At 46.2% G+C, this 20,786-nt stretch overlaps 1 protein-coding gene across 2 annotated transcripts; it reads right to left on the minus strand.

Moving 5' to 3' along the window:
* Positions 1 to 226: 226 nt before the first annotated feature.
* On the minus strand, positions 227 to 20,414 carry LPCAT3 (lysophosphatidylcholine acyltransferase 3). 2 transcript variants are annotated; one of them, XM_082206105.1, is made up of 13 exons: positions 20,237 to 20,414; positions 9,288 to 9,395; positions 9,070 to 9,176; positions 8,826 to 8,919; positions 8,265 to 8,302; positions 6,562 to 6,740; positions 6,100 to 6,208; positions 4,416 to 4,502; positions 4,146 to 4,312; positions 2,252 to 2,399; positions 876 to 1,034; positions 647 to 773; positions 227 to 554 (listed from the first exon to the last, which is right to left on the minus strand). In XM_082206105.1, the coding sequence occupies exons 1-12, from the start codon at positions 20,355 to 20,357 to the stop codon at positions 657 to 659; spliced, it is 1,434 nt and encodes a 477-aa protein (XP_082062231.1). In that variant the 5' UTR covers positions 20,358 to 20,414; the 3' UTR covers positions 227 to 554; positions 647 to 656. The 2 variants fall into 2 exon arrangements, with proteins under 2 accessions (XP_082062231.1, XP_082062232.1); XM_082206106.1 differs by lacking the exon at positions 20,237 to 20,414 and adding an exon at positions 16,038 to 16,305.
* Positions 20,415 to 20,786: the final 372 nt, after the last annotated feature.

Raw genomic sequence — 20,786 nt, forward strand, 5'->3', positions numbered from 1 at the left:
TAGCCAAGATGTCCAACAATAGCTGGAGGGTCGCAGCAGTTGTTACAACAGAGGATCGTCCTTCGATTTACCTAAAACAATGCGGGTGGATCTGGAGTCCCACATACTCCTGTGTAGCTTATGAGCACCACCAACCTATCTTTCCCCTTGCCTACAAAGCTAGGAGATAGAAACAGCACCAGCTTCCCCAGCCGGTTTGTTTTTTAAAAAGCAGATGAGGCACAAGTGAAAAACCAACTGGGACCAATTTTATCTAACAGAATTGGAAAGTAGAAAAAGTCAGGCGGTGGCTCCATTCCTAGATGGCAGCTGCGTCAAGTGCTTTACAATCATCTGACATTTCCAGAGACTGGAGTGTCCGTAGGGAGAAGTTGAGAGATAAGGCAACCTGTAGAAGGGGGGAGGGAGTTTGCAGCCAGTTCCCCAGTCCCCCTCAATCTGGGGTCTTTGCCCCTGTGCTCTTTTCCCAATGTCACTCTGCATGGGTTTGACCACAGCAAGTTTGGCAGGTGATGCTTCTACCATCCCCATAATAAATGCACGCGTGGTACAATCTAGAAGAGAAAGAAGCAAAATTAATTAGCTGCATGTCACCTGATTCTGCTTATGAAGCAGTAGCACACCCCCATGCCTTTTTTTTTTTTACCTTTTGGTTGTTACTCTGCTTTCTTTAACTTTTCTTTCCGTGGCACAAGTACTTTCCGCATGTAAGGCATTGCAAACAGTAATGTGAAGAACACCACGTGGCCTAGGAAATAAATAGACTTGTATACCTAGAAGGAGCGAATGAGGAAGCGAGAGTTAAGACATGCTACTGCTGACAGTAACGGGGGGGGGGGAGTCCACTTTCCCCATGGATTAGACTTCTTCAGTACCTTGAGCCACTTTTCCAAACTGAAGAGGCAAAATGGCACCAGAGAATATCCCATGAACATCCAGTGGAAAGCTTGCTGAATCACGTAGAAGAAAGGCCGCAAGATAGTGGTCGAGGCCATGGCAGCCAGAGGTGGACTGTCGTGTACCAGGTCAATAAGCTGTAACAAGAAGAACTTGGTCTCCATCGCTAGGATCAGACAACACCAAACCTTACTTTGTACTAACAGCAGTTAAGGGCCCACACCATAGTACGAGCTTCCACTGACTGGACAGGTCTTAACTGTGTTTCTGATTTCTATTTGTTCAGTACTAGAATCTAATGAGCAGCAGCTCTTAAGGTGGAACAGCAGCCCCAGCTGTGGCTTGTCAGTGGTCAGTAAACCCCTCAAAAAGCTAGTTTGTGGGCAGGCTTGAGTTGAGACAGCATGAGCCAGAGTTTTGTGTGGTCTAAAACCAGACTACACATGAAACAGGGATGGGGAAACTGCAGACCTCCAGATGTTGCTGGACTAAACCCCCACCCCTGCCCATGCGCTATGCTGGGCATGAGCTGGGAGTCGACAAAAATGTAGGATGAACACAGGCACCCTAGCCTGGCCTACTGAATTAGATTTCACCGAAGGGACATGTATAATAAATTGACTGCTTAATATGGCTGTCAACCTATAGCCCCCAATCTTAAATCGGTTTGATTCATTGGCATTTACGAAAACCAAAGTCTTAGCCTTGGGTACTGTAGTGAGAAGAAAACATTTTCTTTCATTCTCCAGTCTAGAACACAAAAGATAGCCTGAAAAACCAAAACCCAACATGACCCTTTGTGAAACTGATGCTGCTCACTGAGGAATCACACAAGGAAGAAGTCAGCTAACCTCCAATTCAGAAACTTCATTCCACATCCTTCCTGGCAATCTGGTGTTGCCAATTTATAAGATCTGATGGAGGACTTTCCAAGAAAGGCATAGTACCTAGATCAAGGTGAGCCACCTCCTGCTGCCATACCAAAGCTGGGTGAGACTCTAGATTTTGGGAATGAGGCCTTAAGGCTCTGACAGGGTCCTAGAGTCCTCCCATCTCCTTCCCTAAGTATAGTTAGCACTTTAGGGAGTAGGTGGGTGGGCTTTAGGACCTTCCCAGAGCCTTGTGCCTCTTTCCCTAAGCCTCTGGGAAGGCAGCGACTTTAAGAAGGGCTGGGAGGGGACATCAAAGCTTTTGCCTCACTTCCCACCTCCAGTGAAATAAGGCTGTGTGCAGCCCATGGCTTCTGTGTTGAAACACTCTTGCAGCCCACTTGGAATGAAAAGTTGGGCCGCCCTGACCTAGAGGCTGACTTTAGCAACAGTCCTACTAACACCACTCATTTAAAGCTCCTCACCTGTCTCTCAACAATGACAATGAGGAACTCCATTTGGAAGCACACCAAGTATCCACAGTGCAGACCATGCCAGACAGCCAGGAAAAGCAAGGACAGTGCTTGAGATAATAACTTGTTCCCCAGGAATTTCAACCGCTTAAAAATGTAGCTGTAGATGGAAAACAATAAATCCTTTCAGTTGCCAGTCCTGAAGGCATTAATCACCATTTAGTTTTCCCAAGAAAAGAAACAGTGTCATCTCAAAAAGGTAATGGTGGTTTCATCAAGTTTTGGTTTGGTTTTTTGCTGCAGGAGGCTCAAACAGCAAAAGAAACGGGTTTTAAACCAGCACTTAAAAACACTGGCGGGCCCTGGTTCAAAGTTATCTTTCTCCATGTAGAGGAAATAATTTGATCTCAATTTTATGGAAAAAGCTTGTTTTAGTTAGATTGGGGTGGAGGCACTGGGCAAACAAAGTAATTAGATGCTAAGAATCAAACTTGGGACGTACGCTTTGGTACTGTGCTATGGCTTTCTTTATATACAAGATTTCTGTGCAAGTTAAATCTATTGCTATAGACTGCCATGGTGATCACTTCTAACCTCTTAATTAGCTAACTTATTAGAATAATTTGTGTTCTGTGTCTTAGATTTGTTGTGACAACCTTCATATAGGTTTTATTTTACTGCATGGATTTTTTTCTTTATTGGACTGGTTTCTAAAAGATATGGAGAATGCTTTTCAGTTAGGTAAATACAAACATCATTTGCCCACAAGAAAACCCTCAAGTTGAACAACTTGCGTTCCAGCTTAATTTCTCAATGAGCGGTTCTGGGGGCTCAAACTTTGTGTGGAATCCATTTCCACTATCATAGGCATGCAGCAGATATTTTCTATTTCATGTGTAAAAGCACTTTCTTGATTGGTGCTGTACAATTCCCAGAGTAGCCAAGGTGGTAGTCAACTAAGATTTACTCAGAGCAGACTGAGTGAAATTAACGAAAGTGACTAAATTAGGTCCATTCATTTCGTCTCCTCTGAGTCAAACCTATTTGAATACCACCCAGGGTATTAAAAATCACAATCCCACCAGCTCCAAATGTTACCAGCTTGTAATTCATAACAGGACTTTGTCAAGCCATTTTGCAAGATAAGGATAGTTGCATAGTCGTCACCACTCCAGGTGATGTAAAGAAGGAAAAATGGGTTGGGGATGAACACCTTGCTCTGAAGAAGGTAATCATGTGAATCTACTGTGGAGCAGATGGATTATGCACAAAGACATTAGGTGAGGCATGGTGAACCTGTGGCCCCTTCAAATGTTGTTCAACTCCCAAATGGTACTACCCTAGACAGCATGGCCAGGAGCCACACCATGTGGCAACATCTGAAGGGCCACAGGTTCCCCCATCCCAGAGATTTTGTGTGCATGCTGGGAAGCTACATGGTGCTTTTGTGCCTTGCTGAGGCTAAGCAGGTCTCAGGCTTGTTCACTTCCTGGTTGGGAAACCACCAAAGGAGCCTTCTATATTACACTCTATATTACACCTAGAGTTCCATGGGCAAAGAATGGTGGGTATACATTTACTAAGTAAGATTGCTTTACTTAGTAGTAAATCTAATCAAGAAATAAATCCTACTGAGTTCAAACAAGGAGACTTACTACATTGTGCTAATCGTGAGCACAGAAGCCCTGTCCTTGCCCACTGTTATTTCTACTGATTTCCCTTAAGCTCTGGATATATGCTTTTTTAAACAATTAAACACTGCTCACATTTCAAATGTAGGCCAAGGTAGTAAACACAAAAAAATAGATAGCCTCGGGACTTTTTCTGGTCTTGTACAAAAGGCTACCTCCTCTCTATCCAGGTCTGGGGACAACTGTTCTGCAGAAAAGCTATCAGCATTGCTCACCGAGCCACCCAGGCGTTGGTGTTAGTGTTGAAGGAGGCGATGGTGCCTGTAAAATAAGGGGTTGTCTCGAATAGCCAGACTTTCATGTTAGCACAAGCATCCCACTTTGGCCTCCCCTTTTCATCCTTTCCATTGTAGCCAAGTCCCGTGATGATGCAGACTCCTTCCTGCAACGAAACCGGCGAAGATTAACAAGTTGTCTTGACACTGCTTGGCCTTACTCAACAGGCGAAAGTGGTTTTGCAGGCCAAGTTTAGCTTCCAGGCTTACCGTGACCAGCCAGCAGGTAACATACTTATAGAGCATCGTCTTGCCCCAGATCAATATATAAACACAGCGGAACCAGAAGGGCTGTTCCTGCAGGAAACAAAAAATAAATCTGTGAGGTGAGCTTTGCCCTGGAAACCAGAGGCAAGACTTCAATGAACTTGCTATGATGGGAGAGTCTGATCAGTTGCAACATGCAAGAAACAAGAACCTAATGATGAATCAAACATGCAACTCTGGGAAGAAGCTGTGGCTCATCTCAAAAAACTCGAGTGCAGTTGCAACAGTACAGAGAAATGGCATATAAAGCTGGGTTGTGGTAGGTAAAACTAGTATTAAAATATTCTCATAGATGTATGATGCAAACAGGATGTGTAAAATATCTAAGGATGCCTTTCATATAGTTAGCAGTACACATTTATGTATATATATACACATAATAAAAAAAAGCAGCAGGAAAATTTAAAGGCATGCAATGTTTTGAATGCATTCAATACAAACCAAGTTGTTTCTCATGTAGTTTTGGGTGGAAGTGTAGATTTTTGTTTAGAATTATACATTCTCATGCAAGTGTTTATGGTGGTTCATGGAAAAAGAAGATGCATGGAGATGGGGCAGAGACAAAAGCTTCTTCTAGCTGAGAAAGTACTTGGACTCAAGGTAGATAGATAATTTATTACGGTCAGAGACCAGCTTATAAAACACACTTGGGGGTACAATCCCATAAGGAAAACAAACATTTAAAACAATGTACAACAAAAAATTTAAAATTTATAAATGCGATAAGCGTATAGACACTTAAAACTTTAAGATAAGCTACTGCAGAGAGATGACCCAGAGTCACCCATGGAACCGAGTTCGGGGATTTTCTTAACAAACTAGTTTGAGTCGGGGGATTGTTTGTGCCTACAGATCTGTACACAGAAGCTGGCGACCATCCGGGTCGTCTTATGATCTTTGCCTAACAGGAAAAGGTCAAATCTTTGCTTTCCTGGGAGGTCAGCGAGACTCAGCAGCAGGGGATCAATGGTCTCACTATGTGCCTCTTCATAAAAGGGACATCTAAAGAACAAATGCTCTAGGCTTCCTATATCCCCCAATGAACAGGCACAAAGTCTCTGAGCATATGGGACTTTTTTAAAGGATCCTTCCAGGACCGGCGAGGGCAGAGCCAGGCTTCTGGCGAGTGTAAAGGCCCTTCTTGCATTTTTGGATACGAGAAAGAAGAGATATGCTGCCGGTGCAGCTAGATCTCTCTCGATTTCTTCAATTTTATAGTCGGGGCACCGAGAGCAGTCCTGTTGTCTCTCGGTGTCTATGATTCTTTGCCTGACCGTAGCTTTTGCCTGGCCCAACCCCAGGCTCAGAAGGGCTTGAGAGGCAAACCCCCGTTTCTGAAGGGTGTTCAGGACTGCTGTCTGCCAGCCTGACTGGAACTGGTCGCAGAGGGGCTATTATCTACTTGCACTTTGACGTGCTTTCGAACTGCTAGGTTGGCAGGAGCAGGGACAGAGCAACGGGAGCTCACCCTGTTGCGGGGATTCAAACCGCCAACCTTCTGATCGGCAAGCCCTAGGCTCTGTGGTTTAGACCACATACAAATACTCTAGCAATAACAATAATAATAATAATTACTAATACTATTCCTCCTGGAGTTACCGCTCTTTCTCCTCCAAGCCCTTCTTACCAGGTAAGCATCTGAGACAAGGTATTCCTCGGGGATGTATGGGGCCACGACAGTGTAGACCACCATGAAGAAGAGACCCAAGCCCAGGCGCTTAAGGGCAGGCACAAAGCTGAAATGAACGTTGGGGAGCGGGGGGAGGAGAGAGGAAATCAGTCATCCAGCGGTGCACTATTTCAGAACAAAGGGAAAGTGGACTGTGGCTTAAATGGTCAATGTTATGTGCTTTTAATTACAATGACTACCTTTTTGGGGGGAACCCTGGAGAACTTGAAATCTTGGGCACTGCACATGAGTCTGTAATATTTTGCTTGACCCCATAAAGTTATAGCCCTTACATGGATTTTGGAATCACCACCATGAGGAAGCTGGAATGCCCCACACCCCACAATGTTTGGAGTCTTGATTAGTAGCACTATGGACAAGAATACTCCAGGCACTGGGAAGCGGGGCAAGGAAAATTACCTGTTGGGTCTCTGGCCTGGAACGTCAGTCAACTCGCCTCTTGTCAGCTTATGATATTGTGTCATGGAGAACTGTGGCCCCACCATGAAGCCACCATAGAAATACACGAAGCCAGTGACTTCCAGTAAAGTAGGAACTCCCCGAACGGCAAACTGTCGTTGTTCAGGAGTGAGAGCCTGCTGTAGAAAAATAATAAAGACACCAACAACAGCATCAGCATTCGTGAATTTGCTTTTGCTTGCATGCATGAGATTTTTTGTTAGTCTTAAAGCTGCCTAACTCACTTGCTCTAAATGCTCTGAAGAACAAGATCCACCATTAGGAATCCCATAGGTCAATCATGGACAGAAATCTCTAGGTTCATAGCATGCTTTGTAGTGTCGTTCATAATCCTAACAGCGAACTGTTCTGGTATTTGCTTTCCTAAGGACTTGTCAACTGCAACTTTTTCTGGCTTTATTCCCTGGAGTTCTAGAAATGGAAGCAGGGACTGGCACAGAAGAAGCCATGATAAGCTCAAGGGCACAGTAACAGATAGCATTTCTCTACCCAATCCTCCCTAACCTCCTCAAATGAACTAACCCCCACTCCCACCCACATATGTCCAAACTTGAAGAAATACTGCTTGATAGACCTGAAAGCAGGAGGTTTTTGCAAAGGAGCGGGAGGATACAAAGTCAGCATTTGTACCAACTTTGTTTGCTATTTTTTTCCTTAAGTCATCACTCTATTATCTGTAATCTTTGCCTCAGGCCTGTGGCCTGTTTAAAAGAAACTTCATTTAAAAGAGCCCTTCATTTTTCTGGCCTTGTTCCCAGCACAAAAGCAAAGGCATGAGTTGGAGTCCTGCCCTCCCCCTCAAATCATGATCTGGATACTGCCGTTGACAGGTGTGAGTGGATTAATGCTTCATAGGTGTTTCAGCAAATTCAACGTCCTAGCTGACCACCCCCTCAGACTGGAAGTTTCAAGTCATCTTCTCATGGGCCAAGTTTATCAAGTCTCACTTGGATTGGATGAAGCACATTTTCTGCTCAGCCCCAAGGATAACTTTAAGTGAGTTGTGTGTGTAGTGTTAAGGTGATCAAAATGGCTTAGGAATTTTGGTCCCATTTTCTTTGTAACCAGGGCTTTGTAAGTCTGCCAGCTCTGTTTGCTACTTGCACCTTTTTTGCTTTCACTGCCTCATCTTTCAAATACAGTCGTACCTTGGAAGTCGAACGCCTTGCTCCCAAACGTCACCAACCCAGAAGTGATTGTTCTGGTTTGTGAACGTTCTTTGGAACCTGAACATCCGTTGTGGCTTCTGATTGGCTACAGGAGCTTCCTGCAACTAATTGGAAGCCACGCCTTGGTTCTTGAACGTTTTGGAAGTCAAACGGACTTCCGGAGCAGATTCCGTTTGACTTCCGAGGTACCACTGTATCTGTAACTTTCTGATTCTCTTAACAGCCTGACTTTTGACTTCTTATACCAGATTTTTCCTCTGTGCTTGTTTGTACAAGTGTTTGGAATTTAGAGGTTCACTCATAACCTGTTTGAGAAGTGGATGGTTTCTACCCTGAAAAAAAACACTTTCCTGGATACCCAGCCTGTTCCACAGGACCCTTTCCTAATTGCTACAGCCTTTATCTCCAATAACTCCCCTGAACACAATCCCGTTGAGAGGAATGGGGGAAAGAAAATGATTCCATTTCACTCACCACTTCCTTTCTGCCATCATAGTAATCAATGACCAAACCTAGGGGTAGAAAGAGATACCAATATAATCAAGGAGGCCAACACTGTACAAAAAGTCAGCCCACCGAATGGCCTGAAAAACCCAATGTTGCAGTTCAGTGAGTATGAACCAGGTTACTATCTGCTTGAGAGGCTACTGGAAGCCCCATGTAATCTGCCCTGGGATTTCCCAATACAGTCGTAGCTCGGTTCTTGAACGGAATCTGTTCCAGAAGTCTGTTCCGACTTCCAAAATGTTTGGAAACCAAAGTGTGCCTTCTGATTGTTTGCAGGAAGGTCCTGCAGCCAATCGGAAGCCACGAAAGCCCCATCAGACATTCGACTTCCAAAAATAGTTCGCAAACCGGAACAGTCACTTCCGAGTCTGCGGCATTCAGGAGCCAAAATGTTTGAGCTGCAAGGCGTTCGCAAACCAAGGTATGACTGTATACGTTTTAAAGCAGCAAGATGGCTGGACCGTAGGAGGTAATCTGTGGCGCCAAAGCACGGCGATGGAACAGAACTGGATGAGCAAAATTGCTTACCTATCAGCTTGAGAGTCAAGACACAGTGTGGCATGGTCCATTTGATGTCATAGCTCTCTGTGGCAGTGAAGAAATAGCCGGCCATCAGATATATCTGAAAGACATTAGCCATGAGGATAAACCGCTGCTTCCTCTATCTGCCTTCCCGCCCCCACTCCCCAGTCTCCTGCTCAGCTCTTGCTGGGCAGAGCAAAAGACAGCAAGATCAGAACCTCAGAGAGGAACACAGAAGGAACAGGTTTACCATCTGAAAGCAGAAGGAAGTGCCGACGGCAGTGACTGTGCGGCCCATGAGCCTCAGGATGAGAAACTGAACGAAGACACATATGAGGGAGTGACAGAACTGCGGCCCTGAGGAGGTAAATGTGAGACAATTAGAAACCGCAAGGGAAAGCAACATCGCCCCCCCACCCCCACTCTGGTACTCACTGGTCGGGCAGCCATCTTCTCAGCCCCCCTTACCAAAGTTGAAGTAGGCAACCGAGAGCCCCGTTAGCGTGTTGTACAGGTGTATGAGGTAGAGGTCTTTCTGGAAAAGGAAATAGCGCTGGAACAAGGCAAAAGGGTATCCTATAGGGAAAGAATAGGAACACAGATCAGTCCAGACAAACACAAATGGATTCTAAAAAAGCATTCCCTTTTGATTATTCTACTATCCAGGGGACGCAGAGGGGGCACCAAACTGACCGTTTAGGACTCACATTAGCTAAATAAGACTTTACTGTGAGCTCATGGCTATCTTCTAGACTCGGCCCAGTCTGTAAGGAGGAACAGGGAAGTTAAGAGTGCCTTGCTCCAGGGTTTTTCTTTTCCTTGGGGGACGCAGGGGTACACATACCCCAAAACATTTTGTGAATTAAGTTTGTACTCATTGAGGGGCAGTATTTCAATATGAGTAGAAAATGCGAGAACCCATAAACATTTTTTGATGGGAAAAAGCAAAATTAAAAACCCCGAAAGAGGCACAGATAAAATTTTATAAAGACTTCAAACCATACAAAAATTATGACAGCATTTTTAAATGAGCACCAGTTCTCAATGACAAGAGAACTACATCAAATGTCCAACACTATGTAATGATCGGAGAAAAAGTAAAATTAGACACCCTTTGGAAGTAGAAACCCTGGAAAACTGCATCAATCTTCTAACAGACCCACAAGGCCAATCCTGATAAAGATCTGCCCCATGGAGACAGAAAAAAATCTCCACCCACTACATAAGATACTTCCTGAGTCAGTTTTAACTGGGCTGTTGACAATGGCTGAGTATCCTTGGTTTCTCCACACACCCAGAACACTGCCCAGGCATACTAATTCTGCTAAGTGTGATGGTGTGATCTTCAGAGTGGTATACAAATTTAATAATTAATGATAATAATAAAATGTTCTTTTAGCACAATTCACTGTGACGCTGCCACATCTTTCTTTCTGTACTCAACAATTTAAAGTGACTAAGAAACAGAGCTTTGGAAGAAAGGACTGGGGGAAGCTTTGGCTGACACCCTAAACACACCTTTACTTTTTTCCAGTTCATTCCTATGGAGGAAGAACTGAAGCGCTGCATTTGGAGACACTGGTGCAGAAGCGGCAAAACTTGCCACCCCCACTCGCCCCCATGACCTGGATGTTGGGGAGCTGGAGTTCACCAAGAACCTGTGATGAGCTGCAATGTATTCTAGGGTGCACAGGATAGACCAAAATGCAATGTGCCATCCCAAAGAACCCTTGTAAATTAAAATGATTTGTTTCACACACGTCTCATTCCAAAACGCCGACGATAAACTTACCAGTAAAATTTCCTGAGTCGATTATTTCGTATTCAGGCAGTTTACTGATTACACAAGTTTTACTCTCTCTAACGTTTTGTAAGTCTGCATCAGGTCCTTCAACGCTCTGAACTGCAACGCTGTTCTAACCAAGAGCTCCCCCTTGCCTCACCTCTGCTCTCTCTCTCCCCCCCCCCATTCATGACTGACAGTTGCACATTTCAGCCAGTTGCACAATGAACTAGATTCTAGTAAGTGTAATCGACCACACAAGACATATTTTACCATTGCTCTCCAGTACAACCGGCCATGCTATAAATATTACCTAGTAACCAAGTGACATTGTAATTGGATCTCACACTCCTTTCCCCTGAAGAAGTGGTTTATTTATGAGTCTCCCACAGAGCTTTCTGGATTATTTTAATATCAGATATATAGCACAGCTACAACTTCTCTTGCATTTACCCTCATACCAATCCTGTGAGGTTGTACTCCATTATTTTGTTTGTTTTGAAATTAAAGAAACACATCGACAAATCCACAAGTTTATAGCCCAAAGGCTTCAAGCCTCAAGGTTCAAATCTTCCTACTCCCCACCCTCAGGTTTAATGATTTACTAATGGAATCAAAGGTTCAAATCCCATTAGTCTTGTTCTGTGCCACCTAATCCTTTTAGCAGAATTAGCAGCAGCCCACATCCTGGGGAGCTTTTAGACTGCAGATACTCACTAGATTTTTAAAAAAACAAACTGAGATGATGCATGACACACCAATTTAGCACACTTGCACCTCTGGTGAAACAAGTTTCTGAAGCACTGTACAAAATCTGCAAAACCTTAGTTTCCCAGTAATGGTTGTAGGATAAAAAGAAATAAGTTGGTGAGCGCTGATTTCTAAGAGCACCCTGAGCTACAAGGGCTGTCACACTTCAACTTTCCTGGAAAGCGGAAGACAAACTAATGCAGCCACAGATACACTGCTTCTCGTCTCTCAAACTAAAAAAATAACTAGCTATCAAGATCCAGGACCAAGCAGTAATTTTAAGGGATAAATTCACACACAAGTGTTCTGGTACGCAATGTGGATTATTGTCCTTATGACACACCTTGCCAATGCAATGATGCCGTTAATCACAGGCACTATTCACTCCAAACTTATCTTTGCAGCCATAAAAGCAAGGAGTTCCAAAAGAAATGCTGATTCTCAGAATGCTCCTGACGGTAGGAGGTAGGTGGCAAAGTTCTTGGCAAAGTTGAGGACGTAGAGCAACCATAAACTAAGAGTCTCTGAATACCATGAAACTGAGAGTCATGATTCCAATGTACTCATAATACCAGAGGCTTTGCCTAGGAGCTTGATGAAGAAAAAGCAGGCAGTATTTACACAGAGCACTGCTTACAGTCTGGACCAGGAGGAGATCTTACTAGCACCTTCCCTGTCCACTCCCATTAGATCTTCAGTGAGGTCCGTCTCTGGGTTCCGTTCTACTAGAGATGTGACCAGCATCCAGCTGGGGACTGGCCCTTCCTGGCTGTGGCCACCCAACAGTGGGCCGCTCTCCTCAAGGAGGCTGACCTGGTGCCTCCTTTGAAATCATTTCAGCAGCGAGGCTATTTTCCAGGCCTCTTAGCCCAATCAGTTTTTATCTCGGCTGGTGATTTGTTGCTACCTTCTTATATTTTTAGAGTGCTTTCATACATTTTAAATGTTTTATTGGATTTTGTATTACAGTACCGTAAGTCACCCTAGGAATTGTTTGAGAAGCAGGGCTTTATTGTAATAAAAATAAGATAAGAGGGATCAATGTTGGGGGAAATTATCCTGTCGAGGCCCTATCTGATACAGTTCAGAGCTGCACCAGCGGTACGTGCCAATGGGGTTTGCACAGAACTCCCCAATCGATTGTACGCTGTGTGTCAAATTTGTATTCCTCCTATTCTGATCCCTTTCTTAGTGACCCCAAACTGCCCCCTCAGATTCTCTCCTGGCATGGCCATCCCTGACCTCAACATGTATCCAAAAGAATGTTATATAATCCAACATTAGACTTCCTGAGGACCTGGCAATGCTCACCTGGGAAGGGTCATCTGTCTGTGGTACAGCACAGGTGTTGCAAGCTGAATGTCCCAGGTTGTATTTCCAGCCCCTCCAGTAAAAACATCCCAGGTTCCTGCGCTAGGAAATATCACTCTCTTTCCAACACCTTGGGAAGTTGATGCCAATCAAGAGTGAGTAGTACTGGGCTAATAAACCAATGACCCAACTCAAGATCATAGAATCGTACAGCCTGAGGATAATCTAGTCCAGCCGTCTGCAATACAGGAATGCACTGCTGTCCCATATGGGGATTAAACCTGCAACCCTGGCATTGTTAGCACCACTCTAACCAACTGAGCTATCAGTAGCAAACCCTTCTTCTCAGGGACAGGCTGTGGAACGAGCACACAGTCAAAAGTGAGTTGGTGGAAACATAGCAGACTTTGTGCACTGCGAATCTTGTTCACATCCAACCATATCAATGCATCCAGAGACATGAAAACATGTAGAAGGAGCGTGAGAAGTACAGAATGCCGATATCATAGTATCACTAGACAGCTGAGAACGAAAGCCCCAAATGCTGGGCATCAAAGGCAACCGACATGCTAGTGCTGAAGGCTAACTTTCCACTTCAAGTACCAAAAGAGTACTAGAGAAAGGTTACCAGACGTCCCCGTTTCCCGGGGACAGTCCCCGGATTTACAAATCAGTCCCCATACAAAATCCACCGAAGTTGAAAAGTGTCCCCAGATTCATTGGAAAAAAACTGATAACCTTATACTAGAGGGCCAAAAACACTACCGGCAAATGAATACAGAAACTATTATATGGAAAATTGTGACAGTTAAGAAGCTAGCTGGAGACCTGACATGGAAAAAGCAGAAGTACTACATAGTAAATGAAAGCATTCATTCGGTAAAAATGTGAGGAGCATGATCAGACAGTGCTGGATATTAGTTCAAAATGCTGTCTTCCTGTAGATCTTACACAATGCCCATTGACATAAATGCACTTTTAATCCAACGCTCACCTGAGATGAGTAAAGCTGCCTCCAATAAGGTGTGGTGCTGAAAGCACAGGTGAAGCTAGGGCAAGATCCAATTACGATACAGCTTGTGCCATATAGGATTGCATTTCCAGAAGGAATGGCTGTACAGGGCATTTTGTAAAGTGCTGTAGCTTATGCTTCCTAGGAGTTCCGTGTGCACAGTGGCTCCTGAGGGTGCACCTTCAAGTACAACCACCTGGCCTGGCAGAGAGATAGTGAACTGCCTGTTTGCAGACAAGGGAACAGTCACAGTGTCCCACATATGCAGCCCTGCAGAGCCGTTAGCTTAGCACAACTTAAAGGCAATGGAGTTGGGTAGGGCGGAGCAGTGTTTCCCAACTTGGGAACCACATGGCCCCCTGGGGCCCCCCAGCATATTCCAAGGGGGCCACAAGATAAAATCGCACAATTTTTTTTTGGGGGGGGGCGTAGCACCAGCCTAGGGGGCCACAGAAGGAAGTGAGAAGAGGGAAATCATTATTTTTTAAAATCCTGATTAACTGGCTATCCACTTGGCCAATCACAGCGGGTAAGGGGGCGGCCCACCAGGGCCTAGCACTCCTTTTTGCCACGTGTGTTTTCTTGGAGCAGTCCTGGTTTGTTTCGGGGGGGGGGGGAGAGGGCAATCGCTGAGGCTCCCCTTTTGACCAGTAGAGCTTGCAATCCAGAGCCCCCAAGCTCAGGCGTGGTGGTGGGGTGGCAATGGTAGGGCTGGGAGAGCCGGAGCTGCTTGTTGCTGCTGCTGCCAGTGCTGGGCCCAGTGGCAGCCTGGGCCTGACTCTGCAAAGTGCAGGGTGCAACCCAGAGGGGGATCTGATGCTGATGACTTGCATCTGGTAAGTAAGTGTCTACTCAGAAGAAAGCTGTACTGAATTCAGTGGACCTTACTCCCAGGTAAGTGTGTTTGGGGCTGCAGTGTTTTATCTAGGCAGCCAGGGCACCTCCGGATGACAAGATCTTTTTGCACCAGGTCAGTGAAGCCTTTTAAAATTCTCCCATATACGCAGAACTCCCTGTGCGCCTCTTGGACTGTATCTGTAGGTTTCCTCCTCTGTGTCAAATAACTGGGGTCAAATAATCATTGTTTAGTTTTTATAATTCACAGAAGATGGATCTCCCTCGGGAGGTTCTGGACTCTCCTTCCTTGGAGGTTTCTAAGCAGAGGTTGGCTGGCCATCTCTCATGGATCCTTTAGCCGAGTTTCCTACATAGAAGTGGGATGGACTAGAAAGATGACCTTTGGGGTCCCTTCCAGCTCCATGATTCTGTGTTCTTCTGCTTCAACAATATTTCATTATGTTCCTATCATTTTATGTAATTGCGTTTTGTATCAGTTATTAAAATTATAAATAAAACTTGTTCTATTTACAAACAAAACATTTAAATAGCTACCTTTCTACCAGTAGGATGGGGGCGGGGCATGGGCATAGCCAGGATTTTTGTTGGGGGGAGGCAGAAACTCAGATTTGTATTGATTTTTACTTATTGGAGGAGGAGCTGTCCCCCGGGGGGGGGGGCACAGGAAGGAAACAAGGTGGGAAGGGGGCCAGGGTCGGGAAAGGGTTGGGAAACACTGGGGCAGGGAACAGAAGGCAAGAGACAGAGCAGGTGAGGCACCTCTGGCAAGTGGAGGAGGAGATAGGCAATAACGCACACCATCACTAATCTTATAAAGAAGACTGGTGTAGCCAGCATCATATACATCTGAGATAGACAGGCTATTTTATCTTTGTACGGAACACAAGAGTAGGGCGCACACTTCAAAACGGATACAGGAAAAAAGCTTGAAATATGATTGGTCTAGATTTAAAACAGGTCCAAGTGGTTTTTCTAAGATTTATTCTGTCAATCCCTTTAAGTCTCCTCTCTCACTGTTCATCAAAACATGACGCATGGATAGAAATGGCAAAAGTTATTGCGGGAGTGAAGTATTCTGCACTGACCAGAAGGGAATAGCACCCCCCCAAAAAAAAAGGAAGGAGTGCTCTGCATCAAGCCTTAGTGGGAAGAAACTGCTGACAGGTGTCAGGGGTTAGGAGAAATCTGGTGCCCCAATGAGAAGGAAAAGAGGGCAAGAAGCTTGTTTGGGAAAGGAGGAGGAGTTTGGATTTTATATCCCTCTTTATCACTACCCGAAGGAGTCTCAAAGCAGCTAACATTCTCCTTTCCCTTCCTCCCCCGCAACAAACACTCTGTGAGGTGAGTGGGGCTGAGAGACTTCAGAGAAGTGTGACTGGCCCAAGGTCACCCAGCAGCTGCATGTGGAGGAGCAGAGACGTGAACCTAGTTCACCAGATTACGAGTCTACTGCTCTTAACCACTACACCACACGGTGGATACTTGTCTTCTTTCATTTCATTACCTGATAAGGCAGAGGTGGGTACCTGTCCCCCTCCAGATGTTACTGGACTCCCATCAGCCCCAAGAAGCATGGTGAATAGTCACAGGTGTTGGGAATAGTAGGACCGCATCTGGAGGACCACAAGTTAATTACTCCCTGACCTAAGGTGTGAGAGTGTGGCGGTGCAAGTGACATGCTGATCATGGTCACTGGCTCTGGCACATTCTGGAAACTGGATGGCCACTGTGGGTTTGGCAAACTGGGAGGTTCTGTAAGAGGAGAGTGGTTCCAGTTTCATTTACAAAATCATCCCAGAATACCTGCAAGTGAGGATCAAGAGAAAGAAATTAGTAAGAGCCTCCTGAAATTAGCAATAATGTTTTTGGCCATCAAAGTAAGGAAGGAATTGTGTGGCTCAAGAAAGATGTGCTGCATTTTGACAACGCTGAACCTCTGGAGTGCAGTACATTTACACAATACTTCTCACGTGAGATCAGTTGATAGCAAGATCAGCAGATCTGCCTCGCCCTACTCAATAATTAACAGTGATCCAACTTTCCCACACGATCCTGTTAGTTAAGACAGCCACACCTTAGCAGAGTTTCCAGTCAGGTTTGGATGCTTCTCCACAGGATGTGCAATGCAAACCTTTTACTTCTGAGAAAACACACATGATCATGCTTGGTCTAAACTGAGACTAAGACATGTGGAGAATTTAAACTGAAGTAGTTGGTTTTTAGAAGTGATTGGCAAAAGCAAGTCAGAGAGACCATAAATAGGTCCCCAGAGCATTGCTTCATTGGAAGCATCACCACTATCCTGTTTGAAAGCACAGTGGTTCCATCTTGGAGTATTACCACCTCAGGTTTCCCCATCAGAGGTCTTTACATAAACCCAGAGCTAGTTTTCATTTGCACAATTAAGATACAGCCCTCCTAGTTAAACTGAACACAGCCAGTTATCTTTTTCCTTTGATATGCATTCCTAAACATCTAAAAACCAAAACATTTTAAAATTAAGCCTGGTGATAGTGATTCATATTTAGCTGAACAGGTCTCCCTGGAAAAAAAGAGAGTCCACCATCCACATTTCAGAATGCCAAGAGATCCAAAGGAACACAGAAAAAGACATTCCAACGTTGCAGCTCTGAATTGAGGGACTATTTATTTTGGCCTGGGAACACACACACAAAACTGCAAAGATGGCTTCTGTGGAACACAGATATGCTTTCCTCTTAGCAGAACTTAGCTTTGTGCCACCAAAACGTATATTAACCATGAGAGCTGGAGAGAGATAAAGAATACATGTAAGTTTCTGCCATAGCAGTGCCTCTCCAAGCCGTCTGGCTAGCTGGCTTTAGGAGGAAATTTGAGATGTCCTGTAATTGTTCACTTCTAATGCCAAGTTTGATTCATGCCCAAACTTACAGATCCTTATGCACAGCAGCAGATGGCACACACAAATTCAATGGTGTAAAGATGGTATGCACTTTCCTGCCAAAGAGAGAACTAAGAGTGATTGGGGTATCTGTTTTGTTTTAGGTGAATTAGACTTAGAAGACTGTCAGAATTCAGAAAAACCACCCTAAGCCATCCATATCCATTGTAAAGGCTGTTGGGAAGCCACAAATCCAAAACATAGCTATGACTCATCCTTTACTTTCAAGCCTGCCTATCAATCTGCATGTGGTGCCATGAGCCCAGCAATGTGCAGCACTCAACATGGTGCCCCCACAATCTTCACTGATGCTTGGAGACATAACCTTTCTTTCATCTAAAAATAACCTGGAATCCTTCCACCCTTTCTTTTCTTGCGTTGTGCTGGACTTGGAATAGGGCAGACAGAACTAGAAATTCTCCAGGCCTAACCATGTCTACTTAGAAATATGTCAATGGAAGTAGGCTTAGAACTGTGTCACAGGTTACAACTCCAGCACTATTCATTTTATGACATGCATAGCTGCTCCCAAGGTCACTCATATATTTTTCTGCCCTAGACCTGGGCTGCAGGCAGACCACCAGGAGTTTCAAGCACCTGTAGCCAGGGGGTGAATGCTGATTCAGAAGGTAGGCAGCTGAACTCACGCACCTTTAAGAACTGCACAGAACATTTGTAGGAGTGAAAAGTAACTGCACCTGTTTCTGCTTCCTTCTTCTGTGCAATCATGAAAAAAGGAAAGGAGCCACGCTGCCCTTATTCAGTGCTCACTGCTCTAACTCTTAATGGCAGATCAGTGCTAATTTCACACACCTGTACGCAAGGAGTGATTGTAGATTAGGAGTGGCTAACCTAAGATCCTCCAGATGTTGAACTCTTAGCTCCCATTAGCTCCAGTTAGCAAAGCTCAAGGGATAATGGGAATTGTTGTTGGTGTCTGTCTGCCAAACCACTACGTTAGCAGCACCGAAGCGGCCTTCCTGGGGCGCAAGCCTGGGCAGTGTGTGTGGAGGTCCTGGGCTGCCCAAACGAGAAGACTCCCTTCTCAGCCTTGCTGATATGGTCCAAAGGAAAACAAAGCAATACATTGGGCACCAGGTTGGCTGCAGGAGTTGCCGAAATGAAGTGTACAAGGCAACATCCAACTGTTTTGGGAACTCCACTCTGGATTTGTGGGGTTTACCCCCTTAGCCTTTTCATCTCCTGAAGGTGTCCGGCAAGGCAGCTGAGGTTTAGGATCAGAGTTTTCCTTCTCCTAGATGGGCTACCTTTCCAAGCTGACAAGCTTCATCTGCCCCTCAATTGCCTCTATGGCATGTGTAGAAACTGCCTACTTGACCACTGCACACACCATTGGTTTGATCTGCTCCGCCCGCCGGAGCCTGTCTTCGCATGCAGGGGAAGTCCCTAACTCACCAAGGATTTGAGACCCATCAACTGCCCTCACCTGGTTTAGCCAGCCAGTTGAAGCCGTTTCCTGGGGTGTGGCTGCTATCACATTGCAACAGCTTCTAGGAGCCACAGGTGAGAAACTGAGTGCAGGGTGAAGATCAAAGGTGGACAGGACAAACTACCCCAGAAGGAGCATGGTGTGTCCCCCAGCAGAGGTACTCCCCCCCCAGCTAGCACACCATCTGCAACAACATCTGGAGGCCTAGAGGCTACCCACCTTTGCCATACATGTAATGAAGGACAGGAGGGTTCCCATGGCTTTGACAGCTATGTAAAACAAACAGCAGAGTTCTGCAGGACCCTTAAGACTAGCTGACTTATTACAGCATAAGCTTTTATGGATTCCGAGAAAGAAGACCGGTATGTGAAACCCACTGCATGGGACTCAGAAAAGACACTGCTTAACTCAAGTTCTGTCTTCTGCACAGTTATTAAAAGTAGGCAAGTCTTGCTGCCCCCTTCCTTGGCAGACAGTCAGTCAAACAACTTGCTGATCCCAATCTCTATGGCAGACATCTGTAACAAAGGCAAGGGGAACAGAGACCAGAAAGGCTATGGAGGTCAGTATATACACACACACACACACACACACACACACACACACACACAGCCTTGCTAGATCAAACAGAAGAACCTTTCCCTGTTTCGAAGTGATCAGCCACATGCTTCTAAGAAGCCCACACAGAAGGGCAGCCCACCATTTCCTGTTCTCTCTCTCTCTCTCTCTCTCACACACACACACTGCAACTGCAATTTAGGATAAGCAGCCTTATGGTAAATCAGACTATTTCTCCATGCAGCTCTCAGTGGCCTACTGAGAAGTAGCAGCAGTGGCTCTCCAGCAGAGTCCTTTCCCAGCACCTGCTCCTCAAGATTTATTCTTACAACTTTACTTGTAAAACAATTACGATCCTCCAGATGCAACGGGCTACCAAAAAAACCCAACAACCGCCCCCCCACTTCCTCTGCATGTTAACCACCTGCTACAGCCTCCCTCCCAGTTTTCCCAGGAAGTGCATTTCAGAGAATATGCGGGTTGTTATAATTATTCTGTTTATTCCTACCGCTACCCCCCCCCCCCGACAGGGGCTCAAGACGAAAATAGGAGCATCTGGAACATGTGCAGGAAGGAGGAATGGGCTTTGGGCGGGCGTGGCTCGATCCCTCGCGCCACAGGTGAGAAGGGCCCGCCTGCCCTCCTCCCTGCCAGACACGTGTGCGCGGGGTACGTGGGAACGGGGTGTCCCGCGCGCAAGCCACGACCCGCTCCCCCCCCTCTCTCGCACAACAGCAGCACCGCCACCCGCCGCTCCGCCCCGTCCCTTACCCACCCATGAAAATGGACAGGATGAGGCGCAGCGCCTGCTCCGAAGTGCCCAGCGAGCTCGCCACCTCCGCCAGGCTGGTGGCTATGTGGAAACCGGCCCCGGCGCCGCCGCCCTCGTCCGCCATCTTCTCCGCCGCCCGCCCGACTGGACCCGCTCTGGCGACCCCTTCCGACGCCCGGCAAACGGCACTGGCAGCACCGGCGGCGGCGGCGCGGCGGCCCCCTCACCCAAGCCACGCCCCCCCACCGCGGCGCCCCGCCTCTCGGGCCCATTGGCCTCCGGGCCGCCGGCTCCCGCGCCTCATTGGCTAGCAGGTGGCAGGGGGCGGAGCGAGCGGCTCCGAAGCGTAACTGAGGCAAAGGTTACTCACGCCTCAAAACGCGAGAGGGCGGCGCCTCGGAGTGGGCGGGGGGAGAGGGAGGGGGGAAGCCGTTTCCTATTGGGGAGGAAGGGCGGCGTCCCGAGCGCGAGGCGGATCCCCGCTTCTCATTGGCTCCCTTCAGACAGGAGAGACCCAGGGAGGGAGGGGGGAGGGAGGAGGAGGCGTTGCCGG

Source organism: Podarcis vaucheri, assembly GCF_965113315.1.
Source record: "Podarcis vaucheri genome assembly, chromosome: 17".
Taxonomy (NCBI): domain Eukaryota; kingdom Metazoa; phylum Chordata; class Lepidosauria; order Squamata; family Lacertidae; genus Podarcis; species Podarcis vaucheri.

Excerpts from the sequence above, each read along its gene's own strand:
- LPCAT3 (XM_082206105.1), bottom strand. The coding sequence starts at position 20,357 with ATGGCGGACGAGGGCGGCGGCGCCGGGGCCGGTTTCCACATAGCCACC. Across the intron at positions 6,209-6,561 it reads CCAGGCCAGAGACCCAACAG|CTTTGTGCCTGCCCTTAAGC; the intron begins GTAATTTTCCTT and ends CGTTCATTTCAG. Across the intron at positions 4,503-6,099 it reads TTGTCTCAGATGCTTACCTG|GAACAGCCCTTCTGGTTCCG; the intron begins GTAAGAAGGGCT and ends TGTTTCCTGCAG.